Source organism: Podarcis raffonei, chromosome 5 (assembly GCF_027172205.1).
Source record: "Podarcis raffonei isolate rPodRaf1 chromosome 5, rPodRaf1.pri, whole genome shotgun sequence".
In the NCBI taxonomy this organism is placed as follows: domain Eukaryota; kingdom Metazoa; phylum Chordata; class Lepidosauria; order Squamata; family Lacertidae; genus Podarcis; species Podarcis raffonei.
This window is the reverse complement of record NC_070606.1, coordinates 3,142,130-3,166,220: the sequence shown is the minus strand read 5'-3', so window position 1 is coordinate 3,166,220 and position 24,091 is coordinate 3,142,130. Positions and strand designations below refer to the sequence as shown.

The 24,091-nt window shown below is 42.9% G+C and overlaps 1 protein-coding gene across 2 annotated transcripts in view; it reads left to right on the top strand.

Annotated features, from left to right (window-relative positions):
* The window catches only part of FBLN1 (fibulin 1), a 60,435-nt gene that overhangs the window by 3,821 nt on the left and 32,523 nt on the right, over positions 1 to 24,091 (top strand). For both annotated transcript variants that reach the window (XM_053387581.1, XM_053387582.1), the window contains exons 2-14: positions 4,798 to 4,897; positions 8,879 to 9,011; positions 10,736 to 10,904; positions 12,679 to 12,738; positions 13,555 to 13,656; positions 16,453 to 16,584; positions 17,119 to 17,256; positions 17,483 to 17,626; positions 19,055 to 19,183; positions 20,877 to 21,002; positions 21,854 to 21,973; positions 22,666 to 22,797; positions 23,686 to 23,809. In XM_053387581.1, the coding sequence (XP_053243556.1) occupies positions 4,798 to 4,897; positions 8,879 to 9,011; positions 10,736 to 10,904; positions 12,679 to 12,738; positions 13,555 to 13,656; positions 16,453 to 16,584; positions 17,119 to 17,256; positions 17,483 to 17,626; positions 19,055 to 19,183; positions 20,877 to 21,002; positions 21,854 to 21,973; positions 22,666 to 22,797; positions 23,686 to 23,809 (1,609 nt within the window). The remainder of the gene's footprint in view (positions 1 to 4,797; positions 4,898 to 8,878; positions 9,012 to 10,735; positions 10,905 to 12,678; positions 12,739 to 13,554; positions 13,657 to 16,452; positions 16,585 to 17,118; positions 17,257 to 17,482; positions 17,627 to 19,054; positions 19,184 to 20,876; positions 21,003 to 21,853; positions 21,974 to 22,665; positions 22,798 to 23,685; positions 23,810 to 24,091) is intronic.

The window sequence follows — 24,091 nt, the reverse complement described above, 5'->3', positions numbered from 1 at the left end:
CCAGGAGTGCCGAAATCCCACAGGAGGGCTTTGTGCCTAGTGCCCCCATCCCCACAAATTTGGGGGTGGTATAGGGCACAGCAGGCAAGGGCTGTCCCTCCCACCATCCTGGGGGGGGGTTAAGGAGGCTAATTACCCCCATCATAGCCTCCAAATTACCTCGTGTGGGTCGGAGAGATGTTATTGTCAGCCATCTTCTGATGTGCCCCCTAGTGGCCCCCCTTATCATCATCTTGTTCTGACAACCCTGGCAGATAGGTTAATAATTCCAACTTTACAAGCGGACCCCTGAGACTTGATCATGAGGGTTTCAGTCAAGAGAGAATCATCCAGTGGTTCATCTGGGTACGTAAAACAGCCAGCTTAGGAATATAGCCAAGTAACCATCTGGAAATGTGTGCAATGGGGTTAATGGGTGAGCTTATGGTTTGTAACAGGAAAAAGATCACAGCAACCTTGTGCAGTTGTGTTTTTGGAGGCTATGATTTGTTCCTGCTTTTGGGTTGGAGCTCATAAAGGCCTTTCCCATCCTGCCAGTCTAAACATTTTTAGACCTTGTCTCTCTTCCAGCTCTACAAGTCTGTCATTCTCTAGATATAGATCTCCATACATATAGTACTCTGAAGGAGAAAAGGAACTGTCTCAACAGGGATGTGCCCACCCACTCCTAACTTCTGTGCCCTCAGAAGTTTGAAGGGGCAGCTGATGGGTAGACTCTCCATGCAATCGGGAACCCTGAGGGTTATAGGCGTACATTTGTATGACTGTAGGCTTTCATTTCAGGCATTGCGCTGAGTGCATAGCTGTTGAGGCTGGTCCAGTGGGTGTTTTCCTGCTTCCCCTTCCATGCACTTGCTATCTCTGTGTGCTGGTGAGGTGAAGTGTGGGGGCAGGATGAGTAAATGGCGCTAATGTAATCCCAGGTTTTCTTCTCCGCTGGTACTGTCAAATGGCATAGTCCATTAGGGCATATCATTTTAGGGAGTAAAATTTATTTTTTGCAAATTTATTCAGTGAGGGGGTATTTAAAATATGTTTTGAGTGTGAGGAATTCAAATCCAATATTATTTTTGTGATTGGACAATATTTAGCTTGGTAAGTCTGAATTTGATGAAGAAACATATAAACTACTTTTGGAAAACCAACTAATATTAATTTTACCTTCTGAAAATGTTAAAAGGTAAAGGGTAAATGGACCCCTGACCATTAGGTCCAGTCGTGGCCGACTCTGGGGTTGCGGCGCTCATCTCGCTTTATTGGCTGAGGGAGCCGGCGTACAGCTTCTGGGTCATGTGGCCAGCATGACTAAGCCGCTTTTGGCAAACCAGAGCAGCGCACAGAAACGCCGTTTACCTTCCCGCCGGAGCAGTACCTATTTATCTACTTGCACTTTGACGTGCTTTCAAACTGCTAGGTTGGCAGGAGCAGGAACTGAACAACGGGAGCTCACCCCGTCACAGGGATTCAAACCGCCGAACTTCTGATCGGCAAGTCCTAGGCTCTGTGGTTTAACCCACAGCGCCACCTGCATCCCTCTGAAAATGTTAGGTGATGCTTAATAATAATAATAATATACAAGTACTTGGCAATCATTTTAAATGATTTCTGTGCAATTTTATGTATATTTTACTTACAAAACAAAGTTATATTAATTTAACCAAAATATATTTTGCATTCCCAAGCCGTGTTACAACTTTTTAGCATCCCTCAATTTTCAGAATTTGAAAGTTGAAGAGTTCAACACACCGTGTGACAGTTTAATTTGCAATTTTTAAATTGAAGGGACTAGTATTGAGGATGTCATAGTAACTACCACATATAGGCCAACACGTTCATGGATCTAATAAAGGCATTACTTTCTCACCTGAAGATGGTTTAATAATGTGTGGGGTGTGTGGTAGGTGGGCAAACCACAGATTTGCTCATCTGATGGAGCATCACCTTCCTCATTTGCTACATTTACATTGTGCTTCTCAGGTGGTCAGGAAATGTCAACAGAGAAGCACAAGACTAGGGGTGAATTGCCCACCAGTAAGCAGATTATGTTCTGAATGTTTTGGAAGTTCACTGTCATGGACTGGCTGGATGCTGAGGAGTGGTGGGAGGCGACAGCTGAGGAACCTCCGGGAGAATTCCCACGAGATGAAGGCTCAAGGTCTGGGGATTGGTAGTAGTGGGATGATGAATGGTGAGAGGGAGAAGACTGGGAGGAGAAGGTATCAGAAGGTGAAATGTAACAGGGTTTAGTGAGCAGGAAGAGTCTGTGGCAGAGAGCAGTCCAGAATCGGAGGCAGAATCAGAAGCTCAAGAGGAGAGGGGCCAAGAGGCAGAGATGAGTCTGGCTGGTGAAGAAGCCAGGGGGTCTCCCCCTCCTGCTGTGACCTGATCTTCTCCCACCTGGTCTCTCAGAACCAGAAGGGGTATGAAGAGGGTGAAGCAAAAACAAACAAGGTGGCAAAGTCTCAGGTTGCCTGGGAAGGACCCGGGGGAGGAGAAGACTTAAGGAACTGTGGGAAGGTGGGGACCTTCAGTCCCCACAACGGCTCATAGGGGCACAATCTACTGGGATGAGTTGCTGTGCTCACTAGGCCTGGCCTCCTGAGTTGACCATGTTTCTTTGAAGAAAGAGTTAACTTGTGATTTATTGCCAACCTGCTCCTGACATTCAGCATGAAATAGATGTGTTATGTGCATGCTTGCTCTCTGTTCGGTGCACTCAATATGGCAGTACTTGGGTTGCTGTATTTTGAAGACACATTTACCAACTTCTTTTAACTATGGATCACTATGATGACTCTCATTTTACATATCCATGAAAAAGAGGATGTGTCCTGGAAAAAGAGGACACATGGCAACCCTACTAGATGCAAGATTGTATCATCCACTATTGGGGGTCATTGAAACCACAAATTTTATCTGGCTACCCAGGCTGGCTCAAGTATGTGAACCCCGGTAGCATGAGAAAGGCCCCCAGTTTGTTTGATATATATTTATAATATATGGGGCTTTGTTGGATATGTATACAGTGGTGCCTCGGTTTAAGAACAGTCCTGTTTACAAACGATTCAGTTTATAAATTCCTCAAAACTGGAAGTAGTGTCCTGGTTTGTGAACTTTACCTCGGTCTAAGAATGGGAGCTGAACGGTGGAAGGGCACCAGCGGCGGGAGGCCTCATTAGGGAAAGTGCGCCTCGGTTTAAGAACGGTTTCGGTTTAAGAACGGACTTCCGGAACCGATTAAGTTTGTAAACCGAGGTACCACTGTATATGATAAGGGGCTAATTCTTCTGCAGTATTAGTGTCTGCTTTTTTCTTAAGGCTAGACTTTTCTCTCAGCCAAGATTGTAAATTCAGGTCATCTGATCAGTTTCAACATTTTACACACAACAAAAACTGTCAAGGGCAGCTTGACATAAGATTTGCCCCAGAATATTCATAATTTTGGAATGGTATGAAAGAAGGAAGACGGCTGTTGTAATGCCTACTGACTGACACCTTGCGTATTGTACACTTTGGAGTTACTTGAAGGCATGTCCAAAGTCTATTTTGGGGGCCTAATCTGGCCCGCCAGTCAGTTTAATCTGGTAAAATCCTAAAAACAACTGCCAACAACTTTGGTTGGCCCTCATGGCCCTTCACTTCATCAAATCTGGCCCTCTGAAAAATGTTTGGACTGTGTCTAATCCATTGTCATTGAAATTCTTTCAGCTGGAGTTTTGGCCAGCCTAGACAGTGATTTGAACCAGTTGTAAGACTGCAATAATTTTTTAAAAATAACAATTAGAGTGACTCGTTTATTAGTTCTAATGTTCCTGCTGCGTAGTGAACTTTTGTGCATGAAATATTAAGTATGTCTGTAATCCTGTTGCTCATTAACTGTGTTTATTTTGCTAGACCTGGCCATTGTCCACAAATAATCTGAAGTCCAAATAACTAAGGTTGCAATGTGCACACAGTTAGGCTGCCTAAATGTCACAGTGTTCAGGATTGCAGTCTGTTCAGTTTAGTTCTTTTTGGTATTATTTTTCCTTTTAATGTATTTGTCAGCTGTATAGCTAATTTCTTTTTCTTTGTAATTTTAAATTCCTTAATTTCCCACATGTGTTCTGTCTTTTCACTTCTGCATTTTTCATTTAAAAATAGTTTTTAATTCATCTTGATTTCATAAGATTTTACTGTTGTGTTATGGTGCTTTTTCCACATCCCTACTCCAACTGGATTACTTCAATCTAAGAGCAGTAACAGCATTTTTATGATTATATCTCAGATATACAGTTGAAAGCAGTTTAAAAGAGGATCAGTGAGACATTTTTCTTCATTCATTAGGGCACTCAAGAAAGCTGGTTGGCAGTAGGTTCAGGTTTGGCTCCCTGGTATACTCCAGAGTTTAGGGCAAGGAAACAAGCTGGGAGACAACTTAAATGCAAGTGGGAGAAAGGTCCGGCTGAATGCAACCGAACACTGGTGAGGGCTCATCGTCGAACCTTCGTAGTGTCAGTGAAGGCAGCAAAGGTGGCATACTTTGCTGCCTCCATTGCACCCTCATTATGTCATCCAGCGGAAGAAGTGGGGTGCGGTGGCTGCGGCCCGCCCCAGGCATCATCCCTGGGGGGGTGTGACATTGCAGCTCCGCCCCCCTGGGACGCTCGCCACTCGCCCCGCCCCTGAGTGCACAGCATGTGTGCCACTCTGGATGCCAGAGCAGCTAGATCCGCCTCTGCAGGGAGGGTGGACAGATGATTCCTCAATGTCATTTCCTGAGTGCTTCTAAAACACAATTGTTTTTTCTTTCTGCAGAAACTTCAGTGGAGAGCTGCTGCTCACAGGGATATGAATGGGCAAGTCAGAAGAGAGACTGTAGTTCTCTGCCACCACATCCTGATTCCAAAGAATGCAGGTATTCTTTAAAGCAGCTTGGTTGCTTGTTCTTATAGCAAGAGATAGACTACTCCTCTGGGATAAAGCACTGGCCTTGAAAGCCCAGTGTCCTAAGTTTTCTCTTCACTGCTACTGTAGGGTCCCATTTCGGACACTGACCTGGGACTTCTTCCCCTGATAGTAGTCTTTAGTGGAAAAATGGGGGCCTCCTGCCCAATCTATAAACAGCACTCTGAAAAGAACCTTTTTGGGGAAAATATTTGTTGTCTGGCTTTTCAGATTTGTAATTGTAGATGTCCTGGCTTGATTTCTTTTTAAGAATGGAAAGAATGTGTTTTGCAATCCTGTCTGCTAGTACTTGGTGAATGTTTACATTTATATTGGCATTGAATACGGCCTCCTACACAAAGTGGTTGACAGATAAACTTAACTTGATTTGAAGTTGCTTGAATAACAATAAAAATTTAAAAAGATGAAACATACACAGGGGTCAGGAAAAGGGGAAATCCTGTTGAGAAATCAAATTGAGGAATGCAGCCAAACTCCTCTTGGTGCCTCAAGTCACATGGCCCTGGCACCATATGGATGGCACTGCAGTATTTTGTCCCCCTGGTGGGTAGTCATACTTCGTTAAATATTCTTATTACTTGAACTGTGTTTTATATTTTTAAGATTTTTTTACTTTTTTAGGTCACTTTGTACATAGTCAACATGGTGTATAACTGTTTTAACTAAAACAAAAAAAAAATTCTTTCCAGTAGCACCTAAAAATTTTTTTTTTTGTTTTGACTATGGCAGACCAACACGGCTACCTATCAATTTCCCAGTGGCAACAGTGGGGCAGCTGTAACAGCAGCTAGCCTCTCAGGAATGACACCCAGTTCAATGGTACTGGCTTTCAGGCGCAACATGCCTTACCAATACAGTTGCCCAGTGCATCTTGTATAAAGCCGCTCCTGCACTGTTGCTTGGGTCGGCAACGGAAGGATCCTGGAGTATTCTGACAGATAAAATCGGGGAGGCAGTTATGAGTATCAGTCTCACACTCGTCAATATCTGGTACATCACAAAAGAAAGAATTTGTTAGCGTAAGGTCTTGCAGAGCCATCTTGTCATGCTTCAGACACAAGCAACATTTAAGCAAATCAGACCAAATGTGGGTTTTTTTAATTATTATTCTAAAGGTATAACCACACTGCAGGATTAAGGTAGAACTAGGTGCTATAGCAGCAAACATGTGGTGCCAAAGCCACATTAGTCACTATAACAGGAATCAAGCTGGCAAAGGGCTACACTTATAAGGACTAACAGTGGGAGGGCTTATCCTGCCTACGCTACTCTGAAAATGCTCCCCAAATTCATTTTCACCTCGGCTGGGTGGGCTTCTAATTTCAGAGCCCAGCATGAGAAAAGGTGTCCCACTTTGTAGCACACACTACAGCAAACACTAGTGTACATTTGGCAAACAAGCTTCCTGCATTATGTGTGAACTGGACCTAACACAGCAAATTTCAAGAGAACAGGATACATTAGTAGCGGCTAAGAACTACAGCAACCATCAATCTCTCTTGTGAGAAGTCTGAAACATACCTTTGCAAAGGTTGTTCTCCGTCAGTTCATAACCAGTCCCACAGCTGGTCTCCCGCTGACAGCGGAAAGATCCTGCTGTATTGATACAAATTTGTCCAATGGCACAAGGGTTGGTAAGGCATTCATTCATATCTAGAAATAATCAAGGGGGAAATATGTGAAACGGCAACTTTGCCTATCTGTAACTGTTTTAACTAAGAATGTGTGATCTTGGGGCTGTATGGACCCTCATTTGCAGGATCTTTCAGCCTAAAAATCACGCAAACCCAGTTGCTGTGCCTTTGGACTTTGCATTCAAGGCTCCATGTCACTCATGTATTTTGATGTAATGTGGAGCCTCCACTCCACATATGAGATTGCCACCAGCACACGGGTTTTGCCTGGGCCTAGGTCATTACAACTGCTCCTCCTTTAACGTCACATAATGGGCATGTTTGTTGCCAGAGCCGTAGCTGGGTGATCTCGTGCCCCTGGCAGAACTGTCCAGATTGCGCCCCCTAGCCATGGACAAATTAGCCCTTCTTTCCGCCTCTCCTCCAACCCTCCCATTCAATTCACCCTCTATTTAAAACCATTTCTTATGAGGCAATAATCAATATTTATATTTATGGACATATTTTTAAGCCAATTCCCCCCCCCATTGCCTGTGCCCCTGGCAGGGGCCCACATCACCACCCCCTAGCCGAGGTGGTATATTTGTGACTTGACTGTACCACTTGTACAAATTGAAGCTGATGTCCACTAAGAATGCGTGTTCCTCTGTGCAGCCTGCCCCCCCACCCCATTAAAATCCCTCTGGGGATGAAAAATTGGCACGTCAGAGAGAAACTTGAGCTAGAATAGGTTTACTGCCTTACACAGAATTAGGCTGATATTGCTTACACGTACCCTGTAAACACCCTGTTCAAATTGATTTCCATAAATGAGTTTGTTGAAAAGAGCAGCAGGTCCCTCCTTTTGTATTTAATGTTGAAATGCTAAATACCAGCTTAGCAAGTTCCTTATTTAACCACAATGTTCTCTGGAAAATGATGGAAATGAGAAGGTGAGGGACTCCCCTCCCAACCACTTGAAACTAGATTGGTGCTAGAGGAATTTCCCCCCTTAAGTTATAGCCTGCACTTTGAATGGTTTTTATGGAAATGAATGAAAGAGAAATAAGAGCAGTCCTGATGCAGTTAGGAAATTCATGCTGTTTTTAAGCACTCACCCTCTGGAGGGGATAGCAGAAGACATGAAAGAGTTCTGGAGCTACAGTTCATTTAATGAACAGGAACGCAGGCTTTCTCTGCTAATTGTAAATCTGATGAAGAGGTGAAGTAAAAGCCCACAATTCTGTTTCTTTAAAGATCTCTTGATTGGCTTTATTCATTGGACAAAGTCTTACTTTTTTAAAAAAGTATGTTGTTAGTATTGAGAGCGTTGGGAAAGAGAGGTATGCCCTGTCCAAGAATTGTACCCAACTAAGCTGTACTCTGAGTAGACCAATGCACTTAGTTTGTCAAGTCATTGCTTTCAGTAGGTCTGTTCTACATGTGACTTAGCTGGATATAATACATAACATTTAACTACAGATTATGTTGCTTGGTGTTATGTATGTATCTAAACCAGGAAGAGCCAATGTGAAGTTCTTCAGGTGTTGTTGGACTACAATTCCCATCATCCATAGCTAGCATAGCCAATGGTCATGGATGATCGAAGCTGTAGTCCAAGAACATTTGGAGGGTGTCACACCGGCTAATCTTAATTAAACTAAAACCAAACTTTATCGACAAACCAGGTTGTGTAGCTGGTTTGGTGCAGATGTGTGGTTTCCTGAGCTCTTAACCAAGATTAAGAAATCAGGACACGACTCAGGCTCATGTATCCTTCTGCCCTGCTCTCTTGTGAACCCCCACTCCCCACTTCTCTTGCCCACACTAAGCTGTCCTAAGTGGAATACTAACCATACTGGGCTGAAAGCAGATGTCAAATTCTAATTTAGAACTATGGTTTTTTCATCAACAACATCTTCAGGGCAGTTTCCCTACCTTTCCATACTTTGCTTTTAAACTCTCAGTAAAGCCTAACTAAATATAGATTTCACTGGCCCAGTTCACACGTAACACCAAGCCAAACCACAGTTTAGCAACCTCTTCAAGCGGAAATCATGACCACTTTGTTCTTCCTCTGGTCTTGCTATTGTTGTGCTGCTGCAAGCTAAACTATGGTTTGGGCTTAGTGCGTTGTCTGAACTTGGACTCGTGGTTTGTCTCCTCCAGACAAACCATAAGCCATTAGAAAGAAGCCTTGGCTACAGCTTGTGGAGATGCTGAGATTTTGGCTTGAGACAAATATTACCATACAAGCCTTTATGTGCTTGGCCTCAGACACACCCACCTCCCCCCCCATTCTTTTTACTTACTTGTAGCATAGCTCAGGAACAATGCTGCCTCAATCAACTGGAAGAGCTGCGTTGCACAGCAGGAATAGCGATTGCCAGCAAGCATGAAGACTGTGATTCCAATGAAGGCAATATTACCTGTGAAGACAAAGTCATTAAGGTGAGAATTCAGAGTTGCCATTATTTGATATCAACCGTTTGCCTTGAATTAAGGCTCAGAATTTAACCTCTTAGGCACAGCATTGTATTCAAGCCTCCTGGAGTCTAGATTTCCACAGTGTTTCTGGAACATGGCATTCTGGGAATCATATCAGCTCTCAGTAAGAAGACTGGTAGGAGGAGGCAGCTTGCCCTTTATTATATTATACCTATATTATATTATATTATGTTTAATATATTATTATTTATATTTATTCCCCTATAGTGTGTAGCATCTAGGTTGGGTGTGCCCTAAGGCACCCGGCCAGTACCCCACATTAGATGAATGGTGTGTTCTAAAACATTGTAATTCTTAAGGTTTCCTATATACTGTATTTTTTGTTCTATAGGGCGCACCGGCCCATAGGACGCACCTCGTTTTTTTTTTTTTTGGGGGGGGGAAATGAATAAAAAAAAAATATTCCCCCCCCAGCCGCGGCTGCCGCCCCAAGCCTTGCGCACACCTGCCCGAAGCACGGGGCACCCTCCGGAGGGCTCCCCGTGCTTCGGGCGACAGGCTGCCGCCCCAAGCCTCGCGCGCCCGTCGGGACCTCCCGCCGTTTCTCGACGCTGGTGGTGTTTGCTAATTGGCAATATCACCCATTGTTGAGATTACAAAGCTTTATGCTGCTCTTTCTTATACTGGAACTAAATATTATGGCTGATGTGTGGCAGCTACCCAAAATAACCTTCCCTGTGTCTCCTCTGTCCCAGAATTGGTTCTAGGATGTGAAATAGATTAATGCACCAACCTGGGTGAAACTAAGCAGGTCTGAATCTGGTCAGGAGCCAGATGGGAGACTACTTTGGTGCCTATCACAGAACAAAGGCAAGATTTAAATGTAATAAATGAAAATAATTGGGATCCTCAGCACATTGAGAGTTTCCCCTGTAGTGAGACGCACCAGCTGGTGGTGAAGGTGGGGAAAATCTCGTTGCATTGACATCTCAGCATGAGTTGAGTATCCATGGATGCTGAGAAGGTTACAGGAGTGGTAAAGGGCTGCTGTTATTTCAGTGCTTCGTCAGAGCCTAACTTACAACTTGTCCACCAGCCACAGCCATCTTTGGGGGTGGGGATAGCACAGCTGGATACAGCCGACAGGCATACTAGTCATTTATATTATTTATCTCTACTGTCCATCAAAATGGGATTTGCCATTTCTCCCCTATTGTATTTATATGAAGATTTATTTTTTTTAAGTCATATTTAAGATCTGTTCTTGTATATGTATTATGTGGGCATCAAAGAAGCAAAAATAATGTATGGAGTATGAAAGCAAAAATATTCTGGAGGGAACCACTGGACTGAGAGCAACATATAGGCCTTTGGTAATGTATGAAATATGCCACAGGTTGACTTTTGGTTGTTTGTGAAATATATGTTGGGAAATGTAATACAAATTATTCTTATTATATTACATTACATAACAGCTCCTTTCAATTTCCCCAAAGACCCCCCCAAAATACATTATGAGAACTTTTATCCGTATAGAAATATTTTAAAAATAAATACATGATGTGATGAACACCAGGGGAGGGGAGGAGGACTGAGGGAAAGAGGGAGGACATGGTTTAGAGTAGCATCCAACCTGAGGGGCCACTGTGCTGCAAAAAGGAACCTGAATGTGGCTGCTAATACAATACTATAAAGCTCATTGATAATGTCTGTATTGCATTTGGCAGAAATGTTGTTATTGCTGCTTTATGGGGAAGGTGGCCCAGAAGCAAGGGAACAGCTGTGAGCAGAGCCTCCTGATGGGGTACCAGTGTGGTTTGGTCTTCCGAGCCTGCTGTGTTGAGGGGCAAGAAAACTCCGACACGTTAATGGTTGATGATCCTAACAAAGAACTAGGTAAGTTACACCCCCCCAGCACAACTTTATTTTTGAAATACGTAGAGGGGAATTGTTTCAGATTTAGTTCAGTTCAGAATTAATGAGATTTAATGAGATTGTGCTAGGAATTCACCATGTGCAGAAATGGTTGATGTCTCAGAGCTGGGGTTTTGAAGTTGTCTACCTTCAGGGAACACCTTCCAAATCAGCTTGTCTTACTTGGGCATTTCCACATATCCTCTGTGCATTGCAAGGGTTTTAGGGGCAGATCCTGGCCTAGTTTACACACCTGAGTACATACTTAGCTCACCTGAAGGAGTGGCCAGTTATGAGGCTTCATCATTGCCTCACTTTCTGCTGATGCACACACTAAAGAGAAGGCGGTGTTGGGGGCTCCAGCATCACCCCTGAACAGTGCATTGAAAGCTACTGCCCTAGAAGAGCCATTCTTGTAAAACTCAGTGCAATGCGCAATGGACCTTGTGAGGGAGGTATGTATCCATAGCTACCCAATGACATTGTGGATGGGTATATACCAAGACCACAGTCACCACTTCCTTCTTCATGGATAACCTCACCAAGGGAAGGGCTTTCACATGCATGCCAAGTAAGCACATCACCCTTGTGAACACATCTAGAATCAATTAGCTTGAAAGCAGCATGTTGAAAATGAGCACGAATGATTCTGGGTTAAGAAAAAATACATTTTCTGCAAACAGGTTCATATCTGTGTGTTCCTAAACAACACTTTCAAAAGTTGCTTGATCAGGTTGCTGCTGTTGGTGTGGTTCACAACTGCACAAGGCATCGGTCAGTGTTTTGTTTCACTCTCTGCCAATAGCTGGAGTTTCAGTGTGCTACAGCAATGCTGAAAGAAGTAAAAAAAGCTCCCCTTTTATCTAAATCTTTAACAACTCCATGTTCTAGGTAATCCTTAACCATTATGAGGCTTGCATTGCCATGTGGCATCCCAATCTCCCACCCTTAAATCTCATGAGATGCCAGAGAAACAAAAAGAACATGAAGCGCTAGTGGTCAAAGTTACCTCACAAAATGTTGTTTTTGTTACTGTTTTGTTACTCTCCTTGCCTAGCCTACAGACACTTAATTCAGAACCATTCAGTCCATTTTTGAGAAAGGAGCATACAGAGTGGAAAAAACAAAACAAAACAAATCTATTTTTTAAACATTATAACTCAAATAACTCTGTTACTAAATAACTCTGTTGATGTTCAACAATACTTACTGAGTCTGCTTTTGGAGTCATTTTAACTTCAGTTGCATCTGCAAATATTTAGAAGCAACCTGTGTGGCTGAGGTTCATGGCAATTCTCAGTCAAGGACCTGTTAGATGACCCCTTGTCCTTGTTTAATTCTCAGTCAAAGACATTTAGACAACGCCTTTCCTGAGACAGCATGTAATGAGTTAGCCTCAGCAACTAAAAATCTAGGCCAGACAGCAGTTGAGGAACTAACAACCACATTTACAAAACTCTGGATGGAATAGGACTATAGATAACATTCTCACTCGGAGGCAGATTTGGCCTAAATCCAACTATCTTGGGAGGTACCCTTAAAAAGCATCTCTACGAGAAAATGTCTGGCAGGAGTCACTGTGTGGTAATTGACCTGTTACAAATGGTCATATAAACCTCAGATTTAAAACAGAGTCATAAACAAGACTTCGTACATCAAGATCCATTCTAAATAACAGGACAAAGGGCCATTTTATTTTAGCAGGCTTGACCTTTCTGTCTCACTCTCCTAATGTTTGGCTTTTTTCTCCCTCGACATGCAGCATCACCAGCGGAAGTTGATAATGAGGATCATTACCTTAATGACCGCTGCAGAGGTAATTTACTAATTTGTGGGGCAGGGCTGAGAGAGAGAAGCTGTTTGTCAGACCAGCCTGTGAGTTTGTGACTGAATCTGTTCAGGGGCCTCCTGGCTCACTGAGAAACCACTACAATCATAGAATTGTAGAGTTGAAGGGACCACAAGGGTCATCTAGTCTAACCCCTGCAATGCAGAAATCTTTTGCCCAACATGGGGCCCGAACCCATGATCCTGAGATTAGGGGTGTCTTGCTTTATTGCCTGAGCCACCCCAGCTCTACTGCATTTGTCCATATGGCACAGTTTGCTCCTAATACTAATGTCACTCTTAAGCCTTTAGTCAGGCACCCTGTAAAATTAATATTGTCTACCATTTTTTGGTTGAGTGGGCTGGGTAGACGGCACATTACAAGTCCTCCACAGCAGCTTAGCTCTATTTTGTTGGCAATGCATGCAGACTGCTAGCTATAGTCAGTGTTGCCATTTCATGTGCACTGCATTGCAGGGGTTGGACTAGATGATCCTTGGTGTCCCAACTCTACAATTCTATGAATTCATGAATGATGGCAACCATCCCATTCACAGATCCCTCTTTCCATTTTGGGCTTACCTTGACTGAACAATGCAAATTTAGGATACACATAATAGTGGAAACAAAAGAGTATTCTGTTCTGGTTTTGAACCACTAATTTGTAGTTAATTGTTTGCTTTCTCCAAAAGAAATTACGGAAGATACAATACTGTTAAAGGGCAAATGCTTGATGCTGGTCTTTGGGTTTCTTAATGATGAACTTTAAAAAGAACTAGCTGTCTTCTGCTCTTGTCCTTCTCAGGAGGCGGCCCTTGCGCCCAGCAATGCAGGGACTCCGGCTCCAGTGTTCTCTGCTCTTGCTTCATGGGCTACCAGCTTCAGCCTGATGGCTTCACTTGCGAAGGTAAAGAAAGGTTGCCGTTTGCTTTTCTTTTATAGTTTTGTCCTTTATTTAGAGAAATAACTCTGGCTATGCGTGTCCTGCTGCTCAAGTACTCAAAGTAAGCTTGCGGAGTAAATCAAGAGAGGAACAGAACATAAGAGTGAGTTTGTGCACACATCGTATCACTGTGTTTAGGGCAGCACTAAAGCCTTGTTCCTGGTGAAGCAGAAAGCCTGTATATCTCAGCGATACCACTTCAGTATGCAGGTGTGAACTTGCTCCACTGAGTGCTCCTTCATAAAAGAGCAATCGTGCACACTCTTGCACATAGAAAACTTGCTGGGAAAGTGATGCTGCAACACTTCTTCCTGCCATTTAGTTTTCTATATGCAGCAGTGTGTGTGTGTGTGTGTGTGTGTGTGTGTGTGTGTGTCATGAAAAATACTCTCCTACTGCCTGTTCATCCCAGCTACAGGTTATTAGATCAGTAAGAGTACGGCCCACGAAGGGCTTTAGATGTTGCAGGGAAGAACAGACAGTGCAGTTGCCTTATGCGTCCTCTCTCTCCCTAAAGCCATTAGGTTTGAAGTCATGGCTTTAGAGAGTTTGGAGCTGCACAGGGACCTCCTGTTACTTCAAGGAGGATTCTTTCCATACTGCATTTCTTGCAGCCCACCTTCCTCCAAGCAACTTGGTTTTTTGAAAATAGGGAACCAGTGACTGGTCCAAGGTAGCTCAGTAATAGTCGTAGCTGAGTAAGGATTTTTTTAAAAATAATAGTATTTATTGAAGTTTTAAGTTTACAAAAAGAAAAAAGAGGAAACACCAAATTAAACAATAGCAAGACAACACATCACAATAAAAAACAGAAAAATAGAAACAATTAAGAAAAAAAAGAAAAAACTCAAATCGAACCTTCCCATAACTTGTCTTTCATTTGCTTGTTTCCCTGACCTCCTCACACCTCCCTTTTTTGTATTCTAAGTCAATTATCCATTTCAGCAAATCCTTTCCCTCTCTTCAAATTTTTATCCTGAAAATTTATCTTGATCTTAATATAAGTTTACTTTCCCTCCTTTCACCAATTAACAGTCTATTTTTCTTAAATCTTTGTTACATTTTTGCTAAAATCACATAGATTCATTCCAACATCATTCTAACATTCATTAATTTTACAATGTTTCTGTAAATAGTCTTTAAATTTCTTCGAATCTTCCTCCACCAACTCTTCTCCCTGGTCTCGGATTCTGCCAGTCATTTCCGCCAATTCCATATAGTCCATCACCTTCATCTGCCACTCTTCCAGGGTGGGTAGATCTTGTGTCTTCCAATACTTTGCAATAAGTATTCTTGCTGCTGTTGTGGCATACATAAAGAAAGTTCTGTCCTTCTTTGGCACCAATTGGCCGACCATGCCCAGGAGAAAGGCCTCTGGTTTCTTCAGAAAGGTATATTTAAATACCTTTTTCATTTCATTATAGATCATCTCCCAGAAAGCCTTAATCCTTGGGCATGTCCACCAAAGGTGAAAGAATGTACCAAGGATTTGAACCCAGGTCTCCTAAATTTCCACCTATTACACTAAGAAGTGGAGAATACTGCCCAGGATAGGAATGACGTGCACACACACAACACATACAGTGAAGAATCAGCTACTGGCCCCTTTTCGTCATCCCTTATTTGTCTCGCCTTATATCTCTGTGTAGAAGCTAATTTCCCCTGCTCCTTTCGGTCTCGTGCAGCTTTCTCTGGCTGCAGCTGCAGCTGCAGGAGCTTTCAGAATTTCTCATGGCTTGCCTGCTCTCACGTGGCAAATGTAACATGTGACCAAGCTGCCAAATCCCTGAAAGCTAACATGGCATAGGATTAGCTGAATAGGAGGCTATTATATGCACTGGGGGTGCAGGGTGTCAGGACTGCAGCAAACATGAATTGAAATGGATCAGAAAAATCTTTGGCACTAGGGACAGAAAGAATATTACATCATCATCATCATCATCATCCCATCTTTTCCCTGGAACCGGGACTCAAGGCATCTTACAAAAACTGAATCAACATGGATAAAACACCAAAAGCTAAAAACATATATAAGATAATTGTTTAAGAGCTAATTAAACTATTATTACATACTGGGTGTAACTGAGTTCCGTTATATGCACTGGGTCTTTTGCAGTTGACTAATGAGATGCAGATTTTTCAACTGAATAGGAGGAAATAGGCAACCTGCACATTTATGAAAGGATAAGAGGGATAAAAGAATAAACTTTTAGTTAAGATTGAGTTCAGAAAAACTGTGGCTCAGTTATTTGTTGGTTAGCTTTCTTAGCTCTGGGAAAGCAGAAATCATTATGCTGTGCATTTTCTTGCTCCGACCGCTGCCACCAGCGCCACCAGCGCCACCAGCAGCAGCCAGGGCTGTGCAGCGCATGCAGGCAGTAGGGAATCCACAGGATGGGATGTTGTGGCATGAGGTGTATTTTGCTGAGGATTAGCAGCAGTGTGTGGTATTTGATTCTTTTCCTCTGAAGAAACTGCCATGAGATTGGCAGGAGGTCAGCAGAGCTGGGGAAACTGGAGGGACATAAAGTGTATCTAACCAAAAAGGAGAAGAATGACTCTCTTCGTCAAGTTTAGTTTTGCTTTCCTTCCCTCTTTCTTTTATGAATATTACATGAGAAATAAGTTTTTGTTACTTTGAGAGTCTAAGCATACACACTGCTTACTTCCTGAACACCAGCGAGCATTCTCTGACTTCCTGATGGTCGTATGGTATGGCAAAGTTGCCGTTTCACATATTTCCCCCTTGATTATTTCTAGATATGAATGAATGCCTTACCAACCCTTGTGCCATTGGACAAATTTGTATCAATACAGCAGGATCTTTCCGCTGTCAGCGGGAGACCAGCTGTGGGACTGGTTATGAACTGACGGAGAACAACCTTTGCAAAGGTATGTTTCAGACTTCTCACAAGAGAGATTGATGGTTGCTGTAGTTCTTAGCCGCTACTAATGTATCCTGTTCTCTTGAAATTTGCTGTGTTAGGTCCAGTTCACACATAATGCAGGAAGCTTGTTTGCCAAATGTACACTAGTGTTTGCTGTAGTGTGTGCTACAAAGTGGGACACCTTTTCTCATGCTGGGCTCTGAAATTAGAAGCCCACCCAGCCGAGGTGAAAATGAATTTGGGGAGCATTTTCAGAGTAGCGTAGGCAGGATAAGCCCTCCCACTGTTAGTCCTTATAAGTGTAGCCCTTTGCCAGCTTGATTCCTGTTATAGTGACTAATGTGGCTTTGGCACCACATGTTTGCTGCTATAGCACCTAGTTCTACCTTAATCCTGCAGTGTGGTTATACCTTTAGAATAATAATTAAAAAAACCCACATTTGGTCTGATTTGCTTAAATGTTGCTTGTGTCTGAAGCATGACAAGATGGCTCTGCAAGACCTTACGCTAACAAATTCTTTCTTTTGTGATGTACCAGATATTGACGAGTGTGAGACTGATACTCATAACTGCCTCCCCGATTTTATCTGTCAGAATACTCCAGGATCCTTCCGTTGCCGACCCAAGCAACAGTGCAGGAGCGGCTTTATACAAGATGCACTGGGCAACTGTATTGGTAAGGCATGTTGCGCCTGAAAGCCAGTACCATTGAACTGGGTGTCATTCCTGAGAGGCTAGCTGCTGTTACAGCTGCCCCACTGTTGCCACTGGGAAATTTCCTCTGTTTATGCTGTCCCTGCCTATGCTTTGCCTTTTCAAGGGAGCATGCTCAGTTAAGCTTTTAAGGTTGGTGTTCTGCTCTTAAAAGTTTCCCTTTTAATTTAATGTTTGTACTGTTGTAGATATCAATGAATGCTTGAGTGCGAACGCACCTTGTCCTGCTGGACAGACTTGCATCAACACGGATGGGTCTTATGCTTGCCAGAGGAATGTGCCAAACTGTGGGCGAGGCTACCATCTAAACGAAGAAGGCACAAGATGTGTAGGTTGGTACAAAGGGTCCATTTAATCCTGCATCCTTCCTCCTGGAGAGATGCCCCTGGAGAGGTCAGGCATGGTGACAGCCACCCTGCCGTTGGTGCTCCCGGGTATATTGCCTCTGGACACAGAAGCTCAGGTCCGCTGTTGATGGACCTGTTCACAAACAGCAACCTAAGCCAGAAGCCACTACTGCAACCTGTGGGTGTTGCATGAAAAAGTACCTAAATGTCCATTACATGAAGAAGTGATGCTCACACCCTCCTTTTTGTTTTGTTTCCTTTTAAAAATTGCCGTATTTTAGAATAGAGCTGAGCCACAAGTCTTTTTAATGTCATTTTCACTTCTGCTATTTTCCAAGAGATTTTTTTGCTAAAAAATCTTGAGTGCTATATAACATTCCTAAATAAATATTTAGGACCCCAAAGGCAGTTTTTTAAAACTCTAAGGAGCTGTGTAATACTTACCCGAGTGGTTGCCCCACAGGGCAGAGCTCAAAGAAGCTTCGGAACCATGGGAGCAAAAGTGCTGTGAAATACAGGACCACCCAGACAGAGCAGGGCTCTATGGCATGTGCTGTCTCTCTCAGCCCAAGAGTTATTAGTGGCCGTGCACCGATCCCCAGCCCTGCCTACAATTATTAGGCTGGAAGCGCTGCCTAAGCTTTGGTTCTGTTTTCTTGGAGAGTTTCCAGCCCAAGGATTGCATAGTCCCCCTTGATCCTCCGGTTTCTCTGAGCAGTACTCAGTGGACCCATGGATCAGGTATTAGACAGATCTTTGGAGTCTTGAAAATCTGGAATCTTAAGAATAAGCTTTTTCATTGCAGTTTGCATGGCCTTGTCTGCCTGTAGTGCCCAGGACTTGGACAAAACGCAGAGAAAGGCTTTGAATTTTTTTACAGGTTTGCTTGACTGTTCAACAAAAGCTTCTTGGGTGTACTCACTTCAACATAAATGGAAATTTTGCTGGAGTCTGCTGCATTATAGAATGTTTCCTTGGGTGTGTAATCAACATTAATATTTGCAAAGGAATCAACACAGTAAAGCAATAAAATGCCAAGTTACGATAGCTCACAACAGGTCAAGAACAGTCCCAAAATCTAAAAGTTATTTCTAGCAGCCGCTTAACATTCCAAAGACCAAAAGACCTCCATGTGTTTTTGCAGATCATTTTAAAAAGGATAGAGAACTGGTCAAGGCAGCATTTGTCAGCAAAGATTCCCCTAGGTGGCATGGCAGCATCAAGAATGCCCTAGGCCACATAAACAACCACTGTGCTCCAAGGACACTCTTGGCATGACTGGTCTATGTACAGTTGTGAGATGAGTTGGGAAACCCATGCACTCCATGCGCAAACCTGTGTGTAGCTTCTCTGAACCAGAGCCCTTTGGTTTTTTCTTACTTTTCTTACTTTGTCACCCTTCTGTATTACAAGATGTGGACGAGTGTTTGCCCCCGAATCAGCCTTGTGGAGAGGGCCACACTTGTGCCAATTCCCCTGGAAGCTACCGCTGTGAATGCCGAGCTGGCTACTATTTTGAGGGAATCAGTAGAACCTGCGCTGGTAAGTGACAGGACATGCATTGGCTCACGCCCTTCCTTTACTTCAGCCATCTAACCCTTAAAAAAAAAAATAAATCAGTAGTATTTTGCTTTATTTGGGTATTTCTATGCCACACTTCACCACGAAGTCACAGGAAGGCATACACCACATTAAAACACACCACTACGTGTTTCTAAGAACAGTTGAAATAGCATTACAAAGTAAACAACAGCATAAACAAAAATAACAGAAATAACATAGAATAGTAATAGAGACAACACCATCACCATCAACAACGACAATACATTTTATTATTTATACCCCACCCATCTGGCTGGGTTTCCTCAGCCACTCTGGGCAGCTTACAGCACATATAAAACATAGTAAAACATCAAACATTAAAAACCTCCTGATGCAGGGCTGCCTTCAGATGTCTTCTAATAGTTGTGTAGCTCTTTATGTCCTTGACATCTGATGGGAGGGTGTTCCACAGGGAGGAGGCCACACTGCCGAGAAGGCCCTCTGCCTGGTTCCTTGTAACTTCACTTCTCGCAGTGAGGGAACCAGCAGAAGACGCTGGGAGCTAGATCTCTGTGTTCAGTGGGGTGGAGACGCTCCTTCAGCTATACTGGGCTGAGGCTGTTTAGCGCTTCAAAGGTCAGCACCAATGCTTTGAAATGTGCTCGGAAACATACTGGGAGCCAGTGAGGATCCTGGCTCTGATATTAGGATACAGTGGTGCTCCGCAAGACGAATGCCTCGCAAGACGGAAAACTCGCTAGACGAAAGGGTTTTCCGTTTTTTGAGCTGCTTCGCAAGACGAATTTCCCTATGGGCTTCCTTCGCAAGACAAAAATGTCTTGCAAGTTTGTTTCCTTTTTCTTAACACCGTTAATACAGTTGTGACTTGACTTCGAGGAGCAACTCATAGAACGCAGTGTACATAGTAGCCTTTTTTGAGGTTTTTAAAGACTTTGGTGATTTTTGAAGCTTTTCCAAAAATTCTTTTGCAGCCATTTGGTAAGTTAAGCTTTTAAAACTTTTTTGGGGGGTTTTGGATTTTGGGTTGGGGTGTTTGGAATTCAAGGACTTGGTGTTGGGGAGGGGTTTGCAAGAATCTGGAAGCTTGTGTGTTTTTTTCCTGCATTTTTATGATTTTTTGTGACCATTGGGCCACTCTGCTGTTTTTTTAAAAAAATTCTGGATTTGAATTTCTGTGTGCTGGGTGGCTGGGGGAACAGTTGGGGAGGGGTTTGCAAGAATCTGGAAACTTGTGGTTTTTTTCCTGCATTTTTATGATTTTCTGTGACCATTGGGCCACTCTGCTGTTTTTTTAAAAAATTCTGGGTTTGAATTTTGAAATGCTCTTTACAGTATGTGTGACTTTAAAGAGCACTTAATAAACTCTTGTTGTACCAAATTTGGCTTTGTTTGGACTTTTTTTGACCATAGGAACGCATTAATTGATTTTCAATGCATTCCTATGGGATTTCGTGCGAATTAATTTCGTCTTGCGAGGCACCACTGTACAACTATTCAGCAGCTACCACGCTGACTTGCTACAATATGAATTGGGTCTAAGATAGAATAATGTGCTCAAGCCAAAGTTATAGTGAAGTGTGAATCATTCAGAAATTGACTAAAATGTTTTTGTGAACTCTCTGATTTATATGCTTTTCTTGAAATCTTCAGAATGACATGTTTATTTCTGTAGATATAAATGAATGCCGACGATACCCTGGTCACCTATGTGCTCACAAATGTGAAAACACTGCTGGCTCTTATTACTGCAGCTGCACCATGGGCTTCAAACTTTCAAGTGACGGGCGGTCATGTGAAGGTAACATTGACAGTGCATCGTATCCTTGCCTACCCCAAAGCACATTCCACTGGGTTCAGTAGAGCTTACTCCTGGGCATGCGTACAGCAGGGTTTCCCAAATGTCTGAGTTTATTGGTCTCTTCATGAGGTTACCAGCAACCCCAATCCAAATTCTTAGGAATGTAGATAAAGTTAAGTCAAGAAATATTGATATATAATCAACATTTATTATTAGTCAGTCACCATTACTAGGAATCATAAAATACAAAATGTAAGGAATACTGTTGGATTGTGGAATAACCTTATTAAATACAGAAGTTCCTCATTGTTAAAGGATGCGCACTCTGTACATGCCCACGCCCTTTATTTCTGAGGCTCATAGTTTCTAATTAATTTTATCACACTGTATCTTGTAAGCTACTTTTCCCACCCTTTCCTCCCTTTTGACCCCTAACTCTTTATTCACCCCCCTGCACAGCCTCATTGACCTCAGGGGATTAATACTGACCACCTTGGGAAATTCTGGTGTGGTGTATAGAATTGCAGCCCTATAGTGTGAGTGTGAAGGAATGGTTAGACTATCAGGCCAGGACTGGAGAGACCTGGATTCAAGCAATGAATCTCGCTTAGCCATGAAGCTCACTGGATGACCTTGGGCCAATCACTGGGTCTCAGGCTAGCCTAGCTCCCAGGTTTGTCGTGAGGATAAAAATGGATGAGCCATTTTGTGGTGTCTTGAGCTCCTTGGATGAAAGCCAGGATATGAAAGGAAGGAAATTAAATTAATTCAGCTGCTCAACAATTCATATGGTTGCTGACAAATAAGGTAAAAAATATTGCTTTGCATTAATGTATTTTTGTTGGTTTCAGACTTGAATGAGTGTGAAAGTAATCCCTGCAGCCAGGAGTGTGCTAATGTATATGGTTCTTATCAGTGCTACTGTCGTCGGGGCTACCAGCTGAGTGACATAGATGGCATCACCTGTGAAGGTGGGTAGCAATCATTATGCACACGGCTCATATTAACTTATGGAAGCTGCACTGTTCTAATGAAGACCATTGGTCCATCTATCCCAATGAGACTGGCAGCAGCTCCCCAAGGGTTCAGGCAGGGGAGTCTTCTGTGGGGGCCTCACTCCCTCACGTGGGCACTTGAAGAACATAGGAAGAGTCATGCTGGATCAGGCCATAGGCCCCTCTAGTCCAACATCCTGCTGTCATAGTGACCAGCCAGATGCCATGGGAAGCCTGCAAGCAGGTCTACAAGACCAGAACATCCCTCTCCCGAATTTGGGATACTCAGCAGCTGGTACTGAGAGGCATACTGCCTCTGACCCGGGAGAGAGAACCTATCTGCCAGGGCCAGTAGTCATGGATTTGTCTGATTCTCTTTTAAAGCCGTCCAGTAATGGGAGTGAATTCCAGTTTCTGCTATTCTTCCAGAAGTGTTCTCCTAGAAACTGCTGAAGCTTGCTGAATTGATTACCTTGGAATTTTGAGGGGAGCGGGGATCAGGATTGTTTCCATGGAAGTCTAAGATCCAATTTACCCATCATTTAGTTAGGTAAAATGTAATGTGTACTCAAGCGTTATATCATCCATTCTGTAGAGGCGTAAGAGTTGAGCAACAAGGCAGTAAACAGTCTCTCGTGTACTTGCTAATTGGTGAATATGCTTTTCAGATATTGATGAATGTGCCTTGCCCACTGGAGGACATATCTGTGCCTATCGATGCATTAATGTTCCTGGGAGTTTTCAGTGTACTTGCCCCTCCTCCGGTTACAAAGTGGCCCCCAATGCACGAAACTGTCAAGGTATGTTTAAAGCATAATGATGTGCAAGTGTGACATTCATAGGAAAGAAGCTTGTGGTCTAGAGAAGGCAGAATTCTTTTGTCATGTTCTGTTACAAAGAAAGAACTTCTTGATTAAATGCATTTGACAACGCATTTGACAAATCATTCCCAAAGTTCATTCTCTAAATGCTTCTTCACTGGCCTTCTGAATTCAGAAATTTCTTGTCTTCTTCTTAAGGGTATATCAAAACTGGCAGGGTTTTTTTGTGTATGACTAATGCACAATGTTGTTATAACGATGAGAAGCTTGGTGCAGTTCAGCTTGAGATCTGTCCCTCTTTGGAGGGAGTGGGTTACAGATGTTAAATAGCACAACAAATCTAAGATGTTTGTATTATCCCTGTTGTGTAGGGTTTCCATATCCAGACAGAAAAGTTGTTGAGGGGGGGAAATGCTGTTTTTGAGCTATTTTTAAGGAAAAGCGGCACTGTTGACATAGGCTGCCATACATTCAGATTTCCCCCAACATTTCCCCGATTTCCTCCTGGACGCTGCTACTGGCTGCAGTATTCCACATATGTCTGGGGAAATCTGTATGAGGTAGGGCAACCCTACCATTGTGGATGATCACTGCGGAATAATTTCAGACTGCTGACCACCCTTCTTGTATTTCTTTTTCTTTCCCCCTCCACACTCACCTATATTTAAACTGGCAACTAAAGAGAGCCTTTCATGCATCTAGTCTATGGAAGTTTATGCCCTATCTCTCCGATAGGCTAGCTTTCTAGGTGGAGGGTTGTCCAATCTTGTGTGAAGTAGTCCAGCTGAGGCACAGAGCAAACTTCACCATTGCCAAATCTATACTCCCACAATAAGCATCCTCTGTCCTCCTCTCCTGCTTTTACAGATATTGATGAGTGTGTTACAGAAACACATAGTTGCTCATACAATGAGACCTGCTTTAATATTCAGGGTGGTTTTCGCTGCCTTTCCCTGGAATGCCCAGAAAATTATCGCAAATCTGGAGACACGTAAGTACATTTCTTTCTTTCATTAGGCAGCCTGTACTAGTACCCAGCCACCACCACCACCATCATCAAAGGGAGGAAAGAAAGAAAAGAAAAAATGCAAATAAAACTAAAAATACAATAAGAAAAAAGATATAATGTAATACACTGAATATAAACAATTACACTTCCATACATAATTAAACAGATACATAAGTAATGTTATTGTCCTAAAATATATATGATTATTAATCATCTACTATATTCTGTATAAACTCATTCCAAATATCAATATATTGATCCAGA